This window comes from Salvelinus namaycush, unplaced genomic scaffold, assembly GCF_016432855.1.
Source record: "Salvelinus namaycush isolate Seneca unplaced genomic scaffold, SaNama_1.0 Scaffold702, whole genome shotgun sequence".
In the NCBI taxonomy this organism is placed as follows: Eukaryota; Metazoa; Chordata; class Actinopteri; order Salmoniformes; family Salmonidae; genus Salvelinus; species Salvelinus namaycush.
Window position 1 is genome coordinate 23,770 of NW_024061423.1, and position 23,350 is coordinate 47,119.

At 46.8% G+C, this 23,350-nt stretch overlaps 1 protein-coding gene across 7 annotated transcripts in view; it reads right to left on the reverse strand.

The window, feature by feature from the left end:
* Window positions 1-20,436, reverse strand: part of LOC120042520 (platelet-derived growth factor subunit A-like) — a 35,403-nt gene extending 14,967 nt beyond the window's left edge. For 3 of the 7 annotated variants that reach the window (XR_005476118.1, XM_038987355.1, XM_038987350.1), the window contains exons 1-4: window positions 19,559-20,436; window positions 18,396-18,495; window positions 7,966-8,091; window positions 5,197-5,384 (exon numbers count right to left, since the gene is read on the reverse strand). Coding sequence is in view for 6 of the 7 variants with exons in the window: in XM_038987355.1 (XP_038843283.1) it covers window positions 5,197-5,384; window positions 7,966-8,091; window positions 18,396-18,495; window positions 19,559-19,621 (477 nt within the window). In the remaining variant the exon portion in view is untranslated. Of the gene's footprint in view, window positions 1-5,196; window positions 5,385-7,965; window positions 8,092-8,613; window positions 11,278-18,395; window positions 18,496-18,649; window positions 19,021-19,558 lie in introns of those variants that run through there. The other 4 variants (XM_038987352.1, XM_038987353.1, XM_038987351.1 and 1 more) reach the window with 4 other exon arrangements.
* Between the last annotated feature and the right edge of the window lie 2,914 nt (window positions 20,437-23,350).

The window sequence follows — 23,350 nt, forward strand, 5'->3', positions numbered from 1 at the left end:
AATAGAAATGTCCCAAACGTGCAAACCTGGCACTCAAGGCAGGCTAAAGCAAACACTCAATGTATTTGAAAGATTTCAAATGTATAATATTTGAACTCAGGTTTGATAGAGAGAAACAGCTTTAAACGCTGAGAGAGAGGATGAAGTCAAAGCAGAAGTTCAAAAGGGAGGACAGGAGACGAGGAGTGGACGTAAAAGGGAGGGATGGAAATGAAGAAAGAATAAAAAGAAATGTAAAAAAAATGTTGAATTACATTTCTTATTTCAGCAGATGCATTCCAGACGGTCCAGTTCTGGCCCAAGTTCTAGAATCTGTCCAGCTTCATGGTCTCTGGCACACAGTGGGTGACCCCAGATACACACACACACACACACACACACACACACACACACACACACACACACACACACACACACACACACACACACACACACACACACACACACACACACACACACACACACACTCCAACCCTCACCATTTAGCAGAAAATCTGGGACCAAATCAAAGTGAAAATACTTCACAGCTGCACCAACTTCAAACAGGGACCCCCTTCACTTCCCCTCTCCCCCCTCCATCCCCCTCATCCCTCTCTCACGTAATCCACGGGACGCCTCACACACACATTAATCACACTGACTGTATGGCCGTCAACTCGTCCCTTTATTTATGAAACACCCCGTAACTAGGTCTCACACGAGGACAGGCCCCGGCTAGTAGCTACTGCCTCCGTCCTGACTGACTGGGGGAAAGGAAGTGTGTGTGTGTGTGTGTGTGTGTGTGTGTGTGTGTGTGTGTGTGTGTGTGTGTGTGTGTGTGTGTGTGTTGTGTGTGTGTGTGTGTGTGTGTGTGTGTGTGTGTGGAGGTCAAAAGGTCAGAGGAGGCTCCTTAAAGTCAGGGTCAGTAGAGATGTGTGGTTCCTGCAGCTATATCCTCCTGACCCTCTGTGGCCTCCAGCTTTGATCCAACAGGCATCAACACTTCATTACTCTGTGGCCTCTCTTCCCCTCAGTAGCACTCTCATCTCTCTACTGCTGCTGCCTCAACACTAATGGTCTTGTCCCAGGCAGCGCGTTAGGGGAGAACACACGGCACAGAGGAGCAACACACACACACAGACACACAGGCGCAAGCATGTGCACAAATGCATGCGCACACACACACACACTAGTGTTCTCTGTGGTCTCTTTTGTTGGAAGGGTTATCTGTCTGAAGAGGACCCTCCCCAGAACAATCCCCCCCCACCCTTTTGAACTGTCAGAGAGAAGCCGACATCCTCCCCAGTCCTAGTGTCGTTGCCTAGCTGACGTTGCTCCAATGTCTGGGATATCCAAGACTAGTTAGTGGTCAAACTACAACTAAAAGAGGGAAGTGACAGCTCTATTCTCTGTCAGTCTGACTGACTGTTTGCTTTAGCCTGTGGGAGAACACACAAACACACAAACACACAAACACACAAACACACACACGCACACAGTCCTCACTAGACCCTCTTGTCCTCAGAGCAGGGCCTGCTTCCCAGAACCCCCTGTTGCTTTACAGATGACTGTATCTAACCAGCAGGCCCGGGCCAGCAGCACTGACAAACCTATCAGATCCCTGTAATGCAATGCAGCGCACCACAACACTCACTCAGGAGGAGATGGAAAAAGATGGGAAAGATGGAGCAGAGAAAGGAGAGGGGCTGAGGTGGGGAATAAAAAGATAGAGAGAAAGTGATATAGACTAGAGAAAGAGAGAAAAGGGGATATAGAGAGATATGGATATAAAGAGAGAGAGAGAGTGAGCGAGACAGAGAGAGGGTAGAGAGAGAGGGGGATAGAGAGAGAGCGAGAGAGGGGGAGAGAGAGAGGGAGGGAAGAAGAGGGTGAGGGAGAGAGGGGGAGGAAGAGAGGGAGCGGGGGAAAGGAGGGGGGAGGGAGAGAGGGAGAGGGGGAGGGAGAGAGGGAGTGGGGGAGGGAGAGAAGGGGGGAGAGGGGGAGGGAGAGAGAGGGAGGGAGGGACGGAGAGGGGTAGGGAGAGAGAGAGGGAGGGACGGAGAGGGAGAGAGAGAGGGAGGGATGGAGAGGGGTAGGGAGAGAGAGAGGGACGGAGAGAGAGAGGGACGGAGAGAGAGAGACAGAGAGAGAGAGGGGGAGGGACGGAGAGGGGAGGGAGGTAGGGAGGAGGGGGAGGGACGGAGAGGGGAGGGAGGGAGAGAGAGAGATAGAGAGAGAGAGAGAGAGAGAGAGGGAGGGACAGAGAGGGGAGTGAGGGAGAGAGAGAGAAATGGAGGGAGAGGGGAGGGAGGGAGAGAGAGGGAGAGAGAGAGGGAGGGATGGAGAGGGGGAGGGAGGGAGAGAGGGAGGGAGAGGGAGAGGGAGGGATGGAGAGGGGAGGGAGGGAGCGAGGGAGAGAGAGAGAGAGAGGGAGGGAGAGAGAGAGAGGGAGGGACAGAGAGGGGAGTGAGGGAGAGAGATAGAGAGGGAGGGAGAGGGGAGGGAGGGAGAGAGAGGGAGAAAGAGGGGGACAGAGAGGGGAGTGAGGGAGAAGGATAAATAAGGGGAGAGTTATGGTAATGCTACGATGATGGAGCTGACTACTTAAACAGTCTCTGTCTTTTTATTTATCTCATTCTATCTTTCTCTATTATTCCTCATCACCTCTTCTCTCTCTCTCTTTCTCATTCATTATCCCCTCGCTGTTTCTCTTCTTCTCTCATTCCCCACTCACCCTCTGTCTCTCTCTCTCTAATTCCTTTAATCCTTTGTTGACATGTCTGACCATTGAATTGCATCTACAGCAGTTCTACAATCACTGCCAGAGCCAGATCCTAATATAGCACACAGTACCATGGAGGGCTATTAGGCCTACTCCCCCTCTCATTGTCACACACACACACTGCCTGGCTTATCAGTAATGGACCAAAGCACTGGAAAGAAAGAGAGAGAGAGAGAGACTCTAGATCTGCCACGATCCCCTCAGGCCAAGCTTATTTAAAGTTAGACTTTTTGATGACTTGGCCAGTGAATAAAGCAGGCTTGTAGAGCAGCAGGGGCCGACACAGACGCGCTCTTTACTGAGAGCAACGGAAGGAGAAAGAAAAAGAAAAAAGGGAAAAATAAATAAAGTGCATTTAGCTCCAATACTGAAATACACCACGGCACAAGGTGGAAAGAAACACACAATGCGTTCTATTCCCATCCCTCCATCCCTCCATCCCCCATCCCTCCATCCCTCACGTCTAGCACAAGGAAAACATCTTGGGCTGGCGAGACCCAGAGTTAAAGAGAGAGGATCCCATTCAGCTCTATTCCTAAAGACGGGAAAGAAAAAACTTGGCAGGAGGAGACAATGTTCTTCACACCAAATATCCTGAATGTCTGCTGACTGGAGTCACCCCCGTCGGTTGACCTTTACCGGGATAGAGCCTCTCTCTCTCAGCTCCCTCCCTGGTCCAACACGGAAAAACTTCCCCACAAAACCACCGCCCACGGCTGGCTCCAGGGTTCCCCCCTCGCTCCCTGTCCCTGTGTTGTGTGAAGAAAGCTTGTTTATCCAAGGGGGTTTTGGAGGGTGTCAGGAGGGGAACCGGAGGGCGACCACAAGAGAGGGCATTCTGAGAAACTGTCCCAGACCCAACCCTCTGTCAATCTTCCGCTCTTTCTCCACACCCGTCCTCATTACCACTCTCACTGAAAGCATAGCTTAACATTGTAGTGTTTTTCCGCTGGGCTTCTTTTAAGGAGTGGACAGACAGAAGGACAGTGGGCTGTCAAGGAGACAGACAGACAAGCAAGCAGACAGGCCAGGTGAGGGCGAGACTACAGTGGAGGCCACTCAGACATCATGACTAAGCACTGCCATACCCACTGAGAGCCACAGTGGACCACTTGTTCCTCCCAGTCACTCAGTCCTCTATGGAGAACGCTAGACCACTTCTGCAACTGCACCCCAGATAGCCAATGTCCTGACACAAAATGGCTGCCTATCCCTTTGAAAGCTGACTGGCCAGTGCTGCTGTGCCAGGAAACTGGTGATGGTGTTTTTGTTATTACTCTGGCTAGCGGATATCGCGGCGCTATCTCCAAAGCTGAAGCCCTGGCATGGTGCAGCAGTGGAGGTTTGCATGACAGCTGATAACCATGTCTCACCGGCCTGTGACCAGGCAAGATCAGCACGATGGATAGAGTGTCTCACACACACACACATACACACACACATACTGACATGACACACACACACACATACTGTCTCACACACACACACACACACACACATACTGACATGACACACACACACACATACTGACATGACACACACACACATACTGACATGACACACACACAAGATCAGCAAACACACACATTCAAGAGATATTTAAGAACAGAATGTGCTCCTATGCTCCCCCTATTCGTTCCCAGCCATCCTACACCGCACAGTACTTTGCTTGCTTCCATGAAAGATAAACACACAGGGACCAGAAGCAGTAACAAGCTGAAGTGTAAATAGACCAGGAACACATCCCAACTGAAGTCAGCGGTGTCTCCTCTGAGGAGAAACAGAGGCAGGGGGTTTTCAGACTAACATGACAAGAGGTGTTAGTTACCGTAAAATACTGCTAGAACACTCCCCCCACCCAACACTCGTTCTCTCTCCCTCCCTCTCTCTCTCTCTGCTGGTGCTCCTTGATCTACCCTCCAGCTGCTGCCCTAGCTGTATCCCTCTACCCTTACTCCCTCCCACCCACCCAAGTCCCGTCTCTCCCTGCCTGGCACAGACACCCTGGACCCTCACCAACCAAGAGATGGAGGGATCGAGGGAGGGAGAGATGGCATCGAGGGGGCTAAAAGGGAGTGTATACAATACATTTTGGGAGAAGGCCAAATGCCTGGGGAAGGGGGATGGAGACATAGACAGAGGGAGGGAGGGAGACAACATGTCCTAAGCCCTTCTTTTGTACTTAATCAACCTGCATGATTTAATGTACACTTACCCAAGTGAATGGGATGAAAGTGTGTGTGTGTGTGTGTGTGTGTGTGTGTGTGTGTGTGTGTGTGTGTGTGTGTGTGTGTGTGTGTGTGTGTGTGTGTGTGTGTGTGTGTGTGTGTGTGTGCGTGTGTGCGTGTGTGCGTGTGTGCGTGCGTGTGCGTGTGTGCGTGCGTGCGTGCTTGGGGTGATTGTGTGTGTGCGTGTGTGAAAACTTCCTCTCTCACCTTAACGGTACGGTGGTGTCTGCGTGAGGGGTGGCAGCGCATGTTGCTGGTGTTGCAGCATCCCGTGCACCTCTTGACCTCCACGCACGGCGGCCATATCAGAAAGTTGGCAGCCGTGGGGTCCACCTGGCTGCGCGGGATCTCATAGATCACCGTCCGCGTCTTACACACCGCAGGCACCGCCTCCTCTGGAGAGAGAGAGAGAGAGAGAGAGAGAGAGAGAGAGAGAGAGAGAGAGAGAGAGAGAGAGAGAGAGAGAGAGAGAGAGAGAGAGAGAACGAGAGAGAGAACGAGAGAAAGAAAGAGAAAGAGAGAGAGGGAGAGAGAGAGAGAGAGAGAGAGAGAGAGAGAGAGAGAGAGAGAGGGAGAGAGAGAACGAGATGGGGGGGAGAGAGAGAACGAGAGGGGGGAGAGAGGGAGAGAGAGAGGGAGAAAGAGAGAGAGAGAGAACGAGAGGGGGGAGAGAGAGAGAGAGAGAGAGAGAGAGTGAGAACGAGAGGGGGGAGAGAAAGAGAAAGAGAGAGCGAGAGAGAGAGAGAGAGAGAGAGAGAGAGAGAGAGAGAGAGAGAGAGAGAGAGAGAGAGAGAGAGAGAGAGAGAGAGAGAGAGAGAGAGAAAGAAAGGGGGGGAGATGGAGATACTTAGATATACACTCAGATGCATTTTAATGAAACTATGTAGTACAGTTAAGCAATAAGGCACGAGGGGATGCGGTATATGGCCAATATACCACGGCTAAGGACTGTTCTTTGGATACAGCCCTTAGCTTATATATTGGCAATATACCACAAACCCCCGAGGTGCCTTATTGCTATTATAAACTGGTTACAAACATATTTAGAACAGTAAAATAAATGTTTTGTCATACCCGTGGTATACAGTCTCATGTTTTGTGTGGACCCCAGGAAGAGTAGCTGCTGCTTTTGTAGCAGCTAATGGGGATCCTAATAAAATACCAAAAATACCAAATATACCACGGCTTTCGGACAATCAGCATTCAGCGCTCGTTCTACCCAGTTTATAATGGTTGTTAGATGCTGTATCATTCAACTGGCTAGAAGCACTACATTGGTTTTCTGACCATTGGACGATACACTACTCTCAGAACGTATGCTATTCTTACCCTTTTACCCACCGAGATCTCTGTCATCTACATCACTGATCACTGATTCAGGATCAGCTCCTAATCACAGTCAAACGACACACTTTCACAAAATGCTTGAAGACATGGCTAAAGGAAAATCAGATTTGTGAACATGGTCCCTAGCTGTGTGTTGCCGCTTTCCATGTCTGTTGTCTGTAACTTGTGAGGTGTGGAAACACTTTGTTGCTTTTATGAATTTTGTCTTGCTGCTTTTTGTTCTATGTTGCTCTGCCTGTATGCTACGTCTTGCTTGTCCTATGTTGCTATGTCTGTATGCTATGTCTTGTTCTATGTTGCTATTGTCTATATTGTAATTGTTTTTAATAACCTGCCCAGGGACTACGGTTGAAAATTAGCCGGCTGGCTAAAACCGGCACTTTTACTGAAACGTTGATTAATGTGCACTGTCCCTGTAAAAATAAAATAAACTCAAACTCAAACTCAAACCCTAACCAGCACTAAAGGCTGATCCAGGACGATTCACAAAGGAAAAGATGACAAATAAAGAGACGTTTTATGACCTGAGGAGTTTGGGTAGTAACTGAGTGAGTGGAGACTCTAGAGAAAGACTGTTTGTTCTGCTCTAATGCAGCTAGATTAGGCCAAACAGCCTTATGTCTGCATGTAGGGCTTATGATAAAGGACATGAATAATACGTGTGTCTGTTTCTAAGGGTGCTGGCACCAGTGGAGGCTGTTGAGGGGAGGACGGCTCATAATAATGGCTGGAACGGAGCAGATGGAATGGCACCATGGAAACCATGTGTTTGATAACATTCCACTTAGTCCACTCCAGCCATTACCAAGAGCCCGTCCTCCCCAAGTAAGGTGCCACCAACCTCCTGTGACTGGCACGTATATATTCAAACAGCAGGCAAGGCATGACCAGCCCTTCATTTGAGACGTGATGCCCTGAGAAGCCTGTGGTATGCTCCAGAAAGAATAGAGTACTGAGTACAATATGCCACCATTATACAACGCGGCTGGTGCGCGTGCACACAGTACAGTGCTTGTTTGGATGCCAACAACATCTGCAGTACTACTCATCCTCTTGGTATGGTACATGATCTAACCAGGAAGAACCCATAGTTATAGGCTGTAACTAAGGCCTGGAGACCTCTTGTGTGATGAGTACCTGAAGAGTTTGGCTTAGTGGGCTAATGCAGTCGTATGAAAGACCCGGGTTCGAACCCCGTCCGTCACACATCCCTACAAGCTACACACTAGGCTCCTCTCTCGGCCTCTGTGAGAGGATACCTTTACCCGCGTGGCACTCTCCCAGGTAATATAAGTCAAGGCCCGGCGAGTTGAGACATGAACACTGAATGCCTGGAATTTCCTGGCTTTAAGGATACTTTTTCCTCCTCCCGACATGTGTGTCTTAGATCTACACGCCACAGTCAATCATAGGCTCCCCTAGACCGGTAACCCCTCCCTTCCCTCACCAGCGATAATCTCCCATGAATCCTAGGCTAAATGTTTGGTAGATAGACGTCTTGTCTTCATTATAAGTCCCTCAGTAAACACAACCTAACATCATGTCCATTCATTGTCATGCCTTGGTTCAACAGTAGCCTGTATGTGTGAATCCTGTGTTGTGATGTGATGTGTGGCGTTGCAGACCCACCAACGCTCCTCTTGCGTCGGCTGTGTATCTGTGAGCTCTTCAGGTCTGAGTAGCCGTGTTGTTGGGAGTAGTTCTTATGATGCTTCTGCATCGGCTTGGTCTCCTCCATGACCTCATTTTCCGCACCTCGTCAAAACAGAAGGCAGCCGTGTTAATGCAATGTCTCGACACACACACACACACACACACACACACACACACACACACACACACACACACACACACACACACACACACACACACACACACACACACACACACACACACACACACACACACACAGTCGCAGACACTCACGCCCACACACACAAACACACAGACACAGTCGCAGAGACTCACTCATACACACACGCACACACACACCCACACACACATACACACAGAGAAAGGAAGCTTACTCAACCAAGCAAGTTCACCCCAGTTTCACCACTCAAGCCTACATTAATGACACTTTACAAGCCCACTTAATTGGAGGTGAATTACATTGTGGTACAAGTGGCTAGTGTGGTCCTCAGCTAAAGACTGCGTCATTTCCTCCATTGATGTTTAATGGAGCCTGCTTCTCCACAACAAACATTCCTAGTCACCGGCTTAATGACTTAAATGAACCGCCTTTATTGGCTTGGCAGACGGTTGATGATGTCATACCTCGACAGTAATCACCATCATCATCATTGTTCGGCTGCAAAACAGCCGACCACAAGCCTCCTCCAGTAGGATCTAGGTAGGAGCAAACAGGATCTAGATAGTATGTTTTAAACCATGCCATAGACCTGAATGTACAGACTAAAACTAAATGCCTCTAAATAGTGCCAAATAGGGTTCTTTGGCTTGTTCTTTGGCTTAAAAACCTGAATGGTTCTTCAAACGGTACTACACAGAACATTTAAGATTGATGCAGGTTCTTTATAGAACCATAGCGGATCCCTTGTTGGTGCTACCCTTGTTGGTGCTATATAGAACCCTTTCCTAAGGTTCTATACAGAACCATTAATAAAAGGTTCTATATAACACCAAAAAAGGGTTCCGCTATGGTTACAACCCTTTTTGGAGCTATACAGAGCACTTTTTAAGGTTCTTTATAGAACCTTTATGGAGAATGGTTCTATAAAGAACCTTCATCAATCTTAAATGTTCTATGTAGTACCGTTTGAAGAACCTTAAATGTTGTTATTTTGGTTAGCCATATTATATTGTTTGAATTCCATAGGTGTTATTATTGTGGTAGTTGAATCAGGTGTGCTAGCTCTGGAACTGCTGGGACTCGCTGAGGGGAAAATTGAGAACTGAGGTAGACAACAGTTCTCAATTGACATAAGGCCATATGTGAGTCTTTCACAAGGCACCATCACTGGCCATAGTCATATTTACAATGCAATGTCATAACACCACAGATTACATCAACTGGAATGACACTCTGACTCACGGTTGTACAAAATGAGCTGTTAACAAACCATGCCCCGAAATATTCTAATAAGCCACCACCCCTACATTTTAATTATCACTAACAGAGAAACCCTTTTCTGAAATGCAAAGAACCATCGAAGGGCTCAATGGGTTCATTGAGTCCTTATGGTTCCACATAGAACCATCACCCTTCCCAAAGAACCCTTGAGGAACCCTCTTTTCTTAGTGTGTAATTACATGCTCAGTCTTATTCACCCATTACTAAACACAGTGGGAGGAGGGGGAGACTTTCACAGAAGGAATGCAGCGGCTACAGTTGAGTCACACAGGTGGCCATCTTGTAATGTAAACCAAGGTGGTCGTTTCACAGGTGGTCATCAACCCCCATCAGCCAAGTAGTCTAGTAGTCTAATTAGTGGTTTTACATCACTATTTATAGGAAATGTTTGCTTAAATGTTGACTTTTGGCAGAAAGTGTACAATTACGTTGAGTGCAATTATGTTTAGTCATGGTGCCACAGTACAGTGCAGCGCTGTTAGCTAACTGAATGCTAACAGTTTACTGTGGCTAGCTCACCTTATTACAGTCATGGTGCCACAGTACAGTGCAGGGCTGTTAGCTAACTGAATGCTAACAGTTTACTGTAGCTAGCTCACCTTATTACAGTCATGGTGCCACAGTACAGTGCAGGGCTGTTAGCTAACTGAATGCTAACAGTTTACTGTAGCTAGCTCACCTTATTACAGTCATGGTCATCTGATAATCCCAGCTTGTTTTGGTCCCCACCCAGAGTATGCACTTTATTACAGGATCTGGTGCCAAAGTAACATACACTCATGGTACAGAACGCAAACACACACACACTCATGGTTGGCGTGCACGCACACACACACACACACACACACACACACACACACACACACACACACACACACACACACACACACACACACACACACACACACACACACACACAGCAGTAAAACGATAAAGGGATGCAGCCTTTTCCCAGGGAACAGAGGCTGGACTGTACAGAAACTTTCTGAGACACTGTTTACAGATCAGGTGGGTCCTCTCTTTGGTAGCCCACCTGTTCAAGGGACACAACCCCATACCTGTTCACATATACTGAACACACACACACATCACACACCCAAACACACACACACAACGGAAACCTAAACACACACATCAGAACTCAACTCACTATGCTCATAACAACGTAAAGCCCAGAGTCAACCATTAGACAAAGCCTTCAGGTAAACACAAGGACTTCACTTATCCAGCTCCTTTGTGCTGTAGACGAGACATCTGAAAGGCTTTTCTTCTCCTCTACAAGGTCTATATAAACCTCTGTTTGCGTATTTATTTACCTCTGTATGCTGCATTTCAAGGCCTTGTCGAGCCTAAACATTGCCCAGGCAGTGGGAAGAGAGAGAGAGGCCTTGTCGAGCCTAAACATTGCCCAGGCAGTGGGAAGAGAGAGGAGGCCATAGCGTCTCCCTGTCAGCTAGTCAGTCATTTAGCAGACACTCTTATCCAGAGCAACCACAGGAGCAATTAGGGTTAAATGTCTTGCTCAAGAGGACATCGACAGATTTGTTTCACCTAGTCGGCTCTGGGATTTGAACCAGCTATATTTTGCTTATAACAGCTAGGTACCTACCGTCCCAGTCAGACAGCTAGGACCCAGAAAAGATTTCCCTCCCTAGAGGAAGTGATTAGTGTTTACCTGCTCTGCTTGGGAGCCCTGTCTCCCTGCCGTTTAGCCCAACACAAAACCTATAGGTATCACTGTGTCAAGTAGGCTCATGTACACTAAGGCACTCAAACACACACGCTAAAACACACATGCACGCACACACACACACACACACATATGCACTCAGTCAGACACACAAACATGCACGCTAAAACACACATGCACGCACACACACACATGCACGCACACATGCACACACACACACATATGCACTCAGTCAGACACACAAACATGCACGCATGGACACGCAGGACGTGCAAGCACGCATTCAGACATGCACACTAACACACACACACTCTGTCCTGTCTGCCCTCCTGTCAGTGAAACAGGTTGTGACAGCTGCCTGATGTCTCCACCTAACAACCTTTTAATGCTTTGGGTCACTGACAGAACTCCCAGCCTGTCTCTCTTTCTGTCTCTCTCTCACTCGCCCCTTAACCTTTCTCCGTTTACCCTTCTCTCTTCCTCCATCCCTCTTTCTCTTGCTCTCCCTCTCTTTATCGCTCTCTACCTTTCCCCGTCTCTCTCAATCCCTCTCTCTCTTCCTTTTTATCTCTCTACCCCCTACCTATCTACCTCTCAACCCCCCCTTAATTTCTCTCTATCTATTCTTCCCCTTTCTCTCTCTAGGTGGGAAGGGAGTGAAGGAGAGGGGGAGGCAGGCAGGGAGGTAGGGAGTGAAGGAGAGGGGGAGGCAGGCAGGTTGGGAGGGAGGAAAGGAAGGAGGGAAGGAGAGGGGGAGGCAGGCAGGCAGGAAGGGAGGGAGGGAGGGAGGGAGGGAGGGAGGGAGGGAGGGAGGGAGGAAGGGAGGGAGGGAGGGAGGGAGGGAGGGAGGGAGGGAGGGAGGGAGGGAGGGAGGGAGGGAGGGAGGGAGGGAGGGAGGGAGGGAGGGAGGGAGGGCGTCACGGCAATGGACACCGGGAGGAGACAGGCCATGTCAGAGCGGCTGGAGAGAGAAAAGGAGACGCCATATAAAGGAGTCCTTTATGGACTGACTACTGCTTTTTCAGCATCACAAAAGACCTTTCTGTTGTTTTCCTTTCTACATGAAGAAAGCAGGCTGGGAGAGAAAGAGAGAGGGAGGGGGAAGGGAGGGAGATGGATAGACATAGTGATTAGAGCGAGAGAGAAGGATAGACAGAGACGGGGGAGAAGAGAGAAAGAGATATGGAGACAGAGAGGAGGAGAAGAGAGAAAGAGATATGGAGACAGAGATGGGGAGAAGAGAGAAAGAGATATGGAGACAGAGATGGGGGAGAAGAGAGAAAGAGATATGGAGACAGACAGGGAGAAGAGAGAAAGAGATATGGATAGACAGACGGGGAGAAGAGAGAAAGAGATATGGAGACAGAGACGGGGAGAAGAGAGAAAGAGATATGGATAGACAGAGACGGGGAGAAGAGAGAAAGAGATATGGAGACAGAGAGGAGGAGAAGAGAGAAAGAGATATGGAGACAGAGACGGGGGAGAAGAGAGAAAGAGATATGGAGACAGAGACGGGGGAGAAGAGAGAAAGAGATATGGAGACAGAGACGGGGAGAAGAGAGAAAGAGATATGGATAGACAGAGAGAGAGACAAGCATGAAGACACAGAAGCAGACTGAATGAGCAAGAGAGAGAAAGAAAAAAGAAAGGAGAGTGAGAGGAAGAGAAAGACAGTAAAGAAGACAGAGAAAGATATAATGCTACCTCTGTAGGTAGCCCCCCTCCTCCTCTCCCCTGTCTACTCCAGGTAAGGTAGAGGTAAAGGCTTGTAGGTAATGACACGCCTGCTGCCTGCAGCAGCCTCCTCAGTCTCCAGCCATGAATCACACTGCCTCTGATGACTCCTAAATTACTCCCTCTATTAGCTAGGAGACTCTCTCTCTCTCTCTCTCTCTCTCTCTCTCTCTCTCTCTCTCTCTCTCTCTCTCTCTCTCTCTCCCTCTCCTTCCTTCCCTCATTCTATGTTTGACTCCCCCGTTCACTGTCAGCATGCTACCTGCTGACACAACACTTCTGGACCCGTTTTCATAAAGTATCTCAGGAGTGCTGATCTAGGATCAGTGTTGCCTTTCCTACTCTGAGACATCTTATGAATACAGGCCCTGGTCATGGAGAAATGGAAATGGTTCTTCCTGTGAGAGAGTGTATCAGCCCACTGAGCACAGACGTCAGTTCAATGTCTAGTTTTAATTTACATTGGGTTGAGTTGTCTTTTTTGAAATCCAACCAGATTTCCATGTTGATTCAACATCATTACATTTTTTGTTTGAAATGAAGTGGAAACAATGTTGATTCAATCAGTTTCCCCCAGTGGGAGTATTTTGTCTCAACGGGCATGTGGCTGTGGGTGAATCTGGGGCATCAGAGTAGGAATGCTGATCTAGAATCAGGTCCCCCATGTCCATATAATCTTATTAAAAGGCAAAGACTGATCCTAGATCAGAACTCTGAGAAGCTTAGAGAATACAGGCCCTGAACTGTTGCCAACTGTAGGTGAACAGGCAGAGCAGAGCTGTAGGGTCAGGTTGTTGCTGCACAGCCTTTCCCTGTAGAGTGAAGTGCAGCCAGGAATACAGGCTCCACCTCTCCACCTCAGGCCTCATGTCAAGAGTCAGGTTCCCCTTCCTGTCACTCCTTCAGTATAGACAGATAAGAACAGACCAAGAGGCTGGGGAAGATGAGAGGGGAGGGGGAGAGGAGACTGGCTCCAGGGGGGACAGGTCATCTAAGCTGTCACCCTGTCTGAAGAGACCATCGCCTTGCTGACTGCTCTTCACTGACTCCCTGACATACACACACAAGCACATACACGCCAAAACACATACACGTGCATGTTCACACACACAATCACCCTCCCATCCACCATGGACCTCCTACATGCCCCTGAGGCTGCTCTCAACACTGCAGACTCTCGACACTGCAGACTTTCGACACTGCAAACTCTCGACACTGCAGACTCTCGACACTGTAGACTCTAATCACTGCAGACTTTCGACACTGCAGACTCTCAACACTGCAGTCTCTCGACACTGTAGACTCTAATCACTGCAGACTTTCGACACTGCAGACTCTCAACACTGCAGACTCTCGACACTGTAGACTCTAATCACTGCAGACTTTCGACACTGCAGACTCTCAACACTGCAAACTCTCGACACTGCAGACTCTCGACACTGTAGACTCTAATCACTGCAGACTTTCGACACTGCAGACTTTCAACACTGCAGACTCTCAACACTGTAGACTCTAATCACTGCAGACTCTCAACACTGCAGACTCTCATCACTGCAGTCTCTCATCACTGCAGACTCTCATCACTGCAGACTCTCATCACTGCACAGACCCATATAAAACACACGCCAAGACCAGATAAGCCCTGAAGGTCTCCTTCTAAATGACACTGACACATCCCTGCCTTCTTCCCAGGGCTCAACACAGCTGAAGAGGGTGACAACTCCTATCTGTCTACAAGGTATAAGAGTTGAACAAGTGGCTAGGGGTTAAGGGTTTAGGATCCCTAAACCCTTAACATCTGCCAAAATATGCCATGGGACAAACAGACACAGATAACTGACAGTTCTCCCTCTCCCTCTCCCTCTCCCTCTCCCTCTAGCTCTCGCTCTCTCTCTCTCTCTCTCACCATCTCTCTCCATCTCTCTCTCACCCCCCCTCTACTTTCTGACAGGCAGGACCCAGTCCCTTGTACAGTCCCTCTCCCCTGTAACTAGCTTTACTGTCCTGCCGTTCACAACAAAAGCTCTGAAAATACACCGCTGGCTGGCGTCTAAGGTCTTTCAATGGCCTGCCTGGCAGCCTGTTGGCCCATCAGGCAGTCTGTTGGCCTCCAGGCAGATGTATGTACTGGTAGTAATAATCAGGCAGTCTGTTGGCCTCCAGGCAGATGTATGTACTGGTAATAATAATCAGGCAGTCTGTTGGCCTCCAGGCAGATGTATGTACTGGTAGTAATAATCAGGCAGTCTGTTGGCCTCCAGGCAGATGTATGTACTGGTAGTAATACTCAGGCAGTCAGTTGGCCTCCAGGCAGATGTATGTACTGGTAGTAATAATCAGGCAGTCTGTTGGCCTCCAGGCAGATGTATGTACTGGTAGTAATAATCAGGCAGTCTGTTGGCCTCCAGGCAGATGTATGTACTGGTAATAATAATCAGGCAGTCTGTTGGCCTCCAGGCAGATGTATGTACTGGTAGTAATAATCAGGCAGTCTGTTGGCCTCCAGGCAGATGTATGTACTGGTAATAATAATCACGCAGTCTGTTGGCCTCCAGGCAGATGTATGTACTGGTAGTAATAATCAGGCAGTCTGTTGTCCTCCAGGCAGATGTATGTACTGGTAATAATAATCAGGCAGTCTGTTGTCCTCCAGGCAGATGTATGTACTGGTAATAATAATCAGGCAGTCTGTTGGTCTTCAGGCAGATGTATGTACTGGTAGTAATAATCAGGCAGTCTGTTGTCCTCCAGGCAGATGTATGTACTGGTAGTAATAATCAGGCAGTCTGTTGGCCTCCAGGCAGATGTATGTACTGGTAATAATAATCAGGCAGTCTGTTGGCCTCCAGGCAGATGTATGTACTGGTAATAATAATCAGGCAGTCTGTTGGCCTCCAGGCAGATGTATGTACTGGTAGTAATAATCAGGCAGTCTGTTGGCCTCCAGGCAGATGTATGTACTGGTAATAATAATCAGGCAGTCTGTTGGCCTCCAGGCAGATGTATGTACTGGTAGTAATAATCAGGCAGTCTGTTGTCCTCCAGGCAGATGTATGTACTGGTAATAATAATCAGGCAGTCTGTTGTCCTCCAGGCAGATGTATGTACTGGTAATAATAATCAGGCAGTCTGTTGGTCTTCAGGCAGATGTATGTACTGGTAGTAATAATCAGGCAGTCTGTTGTCCTCCAGGCAGATGTATGTACTGGTAGTAATAATCAGGCAGTCTGTTGGCCTCCAGGCAGATGTATGTACTGGTAATAATAATCAGGCAGTCTGTTGGCCTCCAGGCAGATGTATGTACTGGTAGTAATAATCAGGCAGTCTGTTGGCCTCCAGGCAGATGTATGTACTGGTAATAATAATCAGGCAGTCTGTTGGCCTCCAGGTAGATGTATGTACTGGTAATAATAATCAGGCAGGTAACAGAACACATTCCACTGTTTGAAGGGAGGCATTTCAATTCAATTATAAACACATTTTCTCATGCTAAGGCTAGCTGCTAGAACCAGCCCTCCTGAGACCTATTTCAGACTCCACTCAGTCCAACCGATATGATGACGAGCTGAATTGTGGAGGAAAAGTCCTTTCATAATGTATGCCTGCTATATTCCACATGTGCTGTGTTTGTGTGGTGTGATAATCTAATGAAATGTTATTGCTATGTTGATCTGATAGGAGACACAAGACATGTTTAACCATTGGTGATTCAATAAAGTTAACTAAATTTGCCAATTGGAAATGTGGATAAAACAAACAGACAACATCAGTAATAACATACATGCAACTATGTCTAATGATAAAATGACCAATGACATAGGCCTATATCTGTACCCCAACATAGGTGTGAGAGATGTAATGAACCCTGTATATAAGTCAAACCAAAGAAAAGCCCATTGGCTATTTAATTAGTGAATATGAGCAACTGTTTCTTGGAGCAATAGCACCAACATGAATCATATGGCTAATAGTAATCACCAACATGAATCATATGGCTAATAGTAATCACCAACATGAATCATATGGCTAATAGTAATCACCAACATGAATCATATGGCTAATAGTAATCACCAACATGAATCATATGGCTAATAGTAATCACCAACATGAATCATATGGCTAATAGTAATCACCAACATGAATCATATGGCTAATAGTAATCACCAACATGAATCATATGGCTAATAGTAATCACCAACATGAATCATATGGCTAATAGTAATCACCAACATGAATCATATGGCTAATAGTAATCACCAACATGAATCATATGGCTAATAGTAATCACCAACATGAATCATATGGCTAATAGTAATCACCAACATAAATCATATGGCTAATAGTAATCATAGTTGGCATTTGAGGTAGACCTTCCATTACCAACACAGGTGTTTAAAGCCAATTATATAATTATCCATTTCCATCCACAAGACAGACTTGGGGAAAGCCCAGATTTGATATATGGCGGGTGGCCTGTGTAAATAGAGGCTCATGTGAACCCAAACAGCTTGTGCCAGCGCACCCTTGTAACCGAATCTTCCCTTCAAAAAGAGCCAGAGACAGACAGCTAGATTGCTCTCGACAAGAGACAACCACCTCCAAGGAACATGACTGCGGCAGAAAAGCTGTGCTCACTGCACCCTGTGCGCCGCATGCGCCTATCCGTTTACAGCCACCGTCCAACGCGCCGCATGTCCCCATCCGTTTACAGCCACAGCTGTATAAAGCCAGCATATTGCGGGTGACAACTGCTAAATAGAATCCGGGAAAATAAATACCGCGGTGAAAGTCCACCTTCTATGTCACATGTGTACACTACAGAGTCGGACGTGTCTTATCTCTCGAAAACGCGCTGGTGTTTTCGTTATCAGTTCCCAAGTAGGATGCACCACTTTCTGTTCCAGAAAACCTGGCCTTCCCTCCCTTCTCCCTGGCCTCGACTACAAATCCAGGAACATTTCGTCCACGAGACCCTGCCTAAACACGCTCCCGTGTCGTTGTTGTTTGTTTGTTTGTTTGTCTGTTTTCAATTAGCTAATTAAAAAGACCCAAATTACTACATATAATCCCCGCCAAATGTCTCCGGGCCGGGCAGCGGGGCACATACATAGCCTTTTACGCGCTCGGCGCCGAGAGCAGCTTGACCAGTCCATTCATTTCATAGCAACAGTTGTTGGAGAAGCATGCTGACTGGCTGCTGAGATCCCAAGGTAAGATTGATACGGAGAACACCACAGGCTACAGCAACTCCCACTCAGTGAAACAAGAGAATAACTCAAACATGCATTTGCTGGTGCTGAATCAGTAACACTATCCAATCGGGTATGCCCAAATAATGTCTGCTGCGTTTGTGCGACCTTCATAGATTCGGTATCATCGTTCTTTCCCCTAGTCAATTTTATGACACCGTTCTAAGTGACTTATAAATACAAGTAAACACCTTTCTGGTATCGCCCAGTGCGACAGATTGGGGTTCGAGCAAAGTTCAGTGGAATGGAATCACAGTTCGTGTGCGTGAAAGTATCAAGAGACAGAATTTACCTACGGGGGCGTCTATCTCGGAGTCCAATAGCCGCTGGAGGTCGCTGATGCTGTGGATTTCGCTGTGGGACAGTCTCTCTATCAACTCCTGCGGGACTTCCTACACACACACAAAATCAAGACGAAACGATTACAATGAAGATTAAAGACACACATGGACTGTAAAAGAACGCATACATTGCGTCATTATCTATTATTGTCTTGTTAATTCAGGTTAATGGAGAGGAAAAATGACGCAACGGTGTGCCCATTACAGCATGCATGTTCGGCTCTCTAGAGTCTTGTTCACAGGCCGTCCGCTACACTTGCACTTGTGACTTGTTGCGGATACTAGGTTTCTCTCTCAAGCTGGAAGGAGTGTTCGGCCTCACAGCGACAGAGCCTAGGCTATTTATATATCCCAAGTGCGGTTCCCATGAAAGCGTTTGGCTGGCTCAACCATAACGTTGTCACAGTTGGCTCACGCATAAACAGATTTGGAACGACCGGCAAAAAGAAGTCAACTATGTTTCTTGCTGCAGTTACAATGCTTGTTTCTAAACGCGTTCTACGCAATGCATTCATATGGCAAGTGGGGTGGTGCTGATATTGCAAAACATTTGTGTCGCCTTAGGGCTACAAGTTTGCTTCTTGTTTGTTCGTTTTTTAGCAGATTAAATAGCAACAACAAACAAATCCAATAGGCTTTTATGACTTAATATGCACAAAGTCAGCACAAAATGATTGAGAAACAACATTTTAAATATAAATAAAAGTAGACCTAATATGTTTGCAAAAATCAAAATAACGTGTATCCAAAATAGCCTAGGCCTATGCACTTTGTAACAAGTACCTTATTACTCAATTGTTAAATCTATAAATAGTTGTGTCCCACAACTTGTAAAACAACATGCAACAATGTCGACTGCTGGCAAGCAAAGCCCCTTCTCCAGAACAAATGCGCGCTAAGGACAGCACCGGGACCCCGAAGTCCCTAGACTACCCTCTACCCATTCGCCCCCACACTCAACCCCCTCAACCCCGAAAAACGACCCCCGGCGCCAGCAAGAGTGTGACAGCGAGAGAGAGAGGCATGCACTGTGCCTGACTGTAGCCTGCCACCATGGCTAGTCTTATTCAAAGCCGTAGAAAGTGGTTGCGAAAAGCCCTTATGTCTATCATACCTCAGCAACAGCATTCAGCAGGTACGATGTACAGAGCAGGAAGTAGCAAAGTACGGGTCTCATCTCCCTTTAATTCCGATTTCCCCCAAAACAAGAAAACGTCTCCTGCTGTAGGAGCCGCAAAGTTGCTCCTGCCCGCAGATGATCAAGAACCATCCCTTGGGGAGAGGAACATGTGAGTAGTCCCGTTCAGTCGCCCGCGGTACAACTCCTAAACACTTGTTTGGGAAACTCTGCGGATATCTGAAGTGCTTTGAAGTAGAGTAGTTGACTGCAATGTAATTCACATTCGTGCGCGTCCGCCACTCCGAGCCCTCTCTCCGTGACAGAAGTAGAGCAGACAAAAGGACATGGCTGGCTCCTTAGACCAGTTGAGCAGTAAGGCAATCCCAACAGAAGACCTTGACAATCATTGCACTTGTTATCGACCCCCCAAGAACGAATAACTTGTTCAGTCTTCGTCGGAGGTTGGAAAACACGTGTAACAGTTTCCCTTGTTCTCAAATATTTCTATACCCAGAAATTATTATTTATACGATGAACATGAAAAACCATGACATTTAAATATTTCAACAACAAAAATTGCGTCTTTTTTAAATGGTACAATCCCAGGTTTAAGTCCTGTAATGAAAACCAAAAATAGAGAGGCGGAAATAGCTGTGTAAAAAGTTGTCCGTGTGTTCTATCCAGTAAGTGCTTAGCTTGCAGTGGGGAATAGAGAGCTCGACAGGTCCGTCTCTGTGTTGGACTCTGGAGTGAATAAAGTCTCGAGCGCACCGGAGCCGCTGAATATAGTGAGCTCGAGCTGTGGGAGTTGGGTGAGCCGAGTGCCCGATGCGCCACCCCTCGCGCTCCGGTGGTGCTCTCCCATCAATTCACCAGGCCAGGGAGCTGGTTGGTTGGCGGATGATTTAAGAATATATCCTCCTCTACCTCCAACCCCCATCCATGACGTCACCTACAAAAAAACACACGCATAGGCTATTGATTTAGCTACATATTAAGAAACTACATCTGAAATAAAGAATTGAACATAATAACAAGATATATATTTAATGATGATGAAGATGATAAAGCCCATGCCTTTGACCATCACTAATCTTCCTTATGATACACAGAGAGTAACCAACTGTTACAACACCTCTTAACAGTATCATGCATGAGTGATCCATTTAACTTTTATCCAGCCTGTGTCACTCAAATCATCAAATCAAATGTTATTTCGCATGCTTAGTAAACAACAGGTGTGGGCTTAATAAGAACTGCAAAAATCACTGAAGCTGGAGACTCATATCTCCCTCTCTAACTTTAAGCACCAGCTGTCAGAGCAGCTCACAGATCATTGCACCTGTACATAGTGCATCTGTAAATAGCCCATCCAACTACCTCATCCCCATCCTGTTATTTTTTTGGGCTCCTTTGCACCCCAGTATCTCTACTTGCACATTCATCTTCTGCACATCTATCACTCCAGTGTGTAATTGTTAAATTGTAATTATTTTGCCACTATGGCCTATTTATTGCCTTACCTCCCTTATCGTACCTCATTTGCACACACTGTATATAGACTTTTCTATTGTGTTATTGACTGTGTGTTTGTTTATTCGATGTGTAACTCTGTGTTGTTGTTTGTGTCGCACTGCTTTGCTTTATCTTGGCCAGGTCGCAGTTGTAAATGAGAACTTGTTCTCAACTAGCCTACCTGGTTAAATAAAGGTGAAATATAAAATTAAAATAATAATGTCCATTATTGAGAGTAAGACCATCAGTGTAAAGGCCCAGTGCAGTCACAAACATAATTTCCTGTATTTTATATATATTTCCACACTATGAGGTTGGAATAATACTGTGAATTTGTGAAAATGATGATAATGCACTTTTAGTGTAAGAGCTATATGAAATTTCACCGTATTGGTGGGATGGAGTTTTGGCCTGCCTTGTGACATCACCAGGTGATAAATGAGTTATTAGACCAATAAGAGAGTTCCAAACCTTTTTGCCAATAACAGGTCATTTTCAGTTTTCCCCTCCCCACTCAGACCACTCCCAGACAGTCCTAGCTAAATTCTTGCTTGAGAAAATGTTCTTTGCTAAGAAGTGATTTTTTTTTTGGGGGGGGGGGGGTGCATTTTAATTGAAAACAATCACAATAAGGTACTTCATTAAAATGGCTGCATTGGATCACAATGGCTGCATTGGACTTTTAAACAAGATGAGGAACCCACAACCCACTGTCAGGTTAACAAGAGACTGACTGGTCTAAACGTGCTCAGAGGAAGTCACCATTCAACTCTAGAGTAGAGGGGTTTATTTGGGAGGTCCTGGTTGGAAAAGCCCTTGGGGGCAGGTTAAAGTCCAGGACGTACAGGACTGGACACACCACCACTGGCCACAGGTGTGGCCTCGGCCTCAATGCTTATTTCAGAGAACAACTTCCCTATAGCCTGAAATACAACGTGAATATCACTCAGTTTCCCTATGGTTTCACTTCACAAGTTAAATAAACAGGGTGGCCCTTACAATCACAACTTCTTCCCAGCCTGAAATCCAAACTAAATATCTCTCTTGTTTCACATCACTGACTCAAGTGAAATAGTGGCCCCCAATTTCACTATAGATTGCATCGCAGCAAAAGGCTTTTGATATCAGAGCAACTTTCCGAGCCTGGAATATAAACCTAATATTTCAACCTAATATTTCACCTGAATAAGTGAAGGGAAAACAGAGAGATATGGAGAAAAAGTTAAACAGAGGAAAAAAAATTGAAATTGAGAAAAAGGGGCAATATTCAGTTTGGATTCCAGAGTACAACCTTCCTGCATACATACTATTTGACCTGTAGTCATTAAACTCTAGGTTACTACAGTAACATAGTTATTTCTCTGCCGTGTGCAGCACTTTCCCCCATAATATTTGTCATGGCAGTGGTTGCTCATGCCCCCATAGCTTTCTATTGCATAAGTCAGGCCCAGAGAGATGAGAGATGATGGGTCCTGGTATATGACTAATGACTGATGAGCAGGTTCCTTATATAGCCCCCATGTGGTCGCCAACGTCATACACGGTCATCTCTATTACATCACAGGTCAGAGGTGGGGAGTAGAGGTGGGGAGTGGAGGTGGAGATTGGAGGGAAACTGAGAGGTTATAAGAGCAGATAGAGGAGGAGGAGAGGGGGATCATCACAGAACAGATTAGGGGAGTAGAACAATAATAAGGTGGAATGGTGAGATGAGGATAGGAACGGAAAGGAGACGAGGGGAGTAGAACAATAATAAGGTGGAATGGTGAGATGAGGATAGGAACGGAAAGGAGACGAGGGGAGTAGAACAATAATAAGGTGGAATGGTGAGATGAGGATAGGAACGGAAAGGAGACGAGGGGAGTAGAACAATAATAAGGTGGAATGGTGAGATGAGGATAGGAACGGAAAGGAGACGAGGGGAGTAGAACAATAATAAGGTGGAATGGTGAGATGAGGATAGGAACGGAAAGGAGACGAGGGGAGTAGAACAATAATAAGGTGGAATGGTGAGATGAGGATAGGAACGGAAAGGAGACGAGGGGAGTAGAACAATAATAAGGTGGAATGGTGAGATGAGGATAGGAACGGAAAGGAGACGAGGGGAGTAGAACAATAATAAGGTGGAATGGTGAGATGAGGATAGGAACGGAAAGGAGACGAGGGGAGTAGAACAATAATAAGGTGGAATGGTGAGATGAGGATAGGAACGGAAAGGAGACGAGGGGAGTAGAACAATAATAAGGTGGAATGGTGAGATGAGGATAGGAA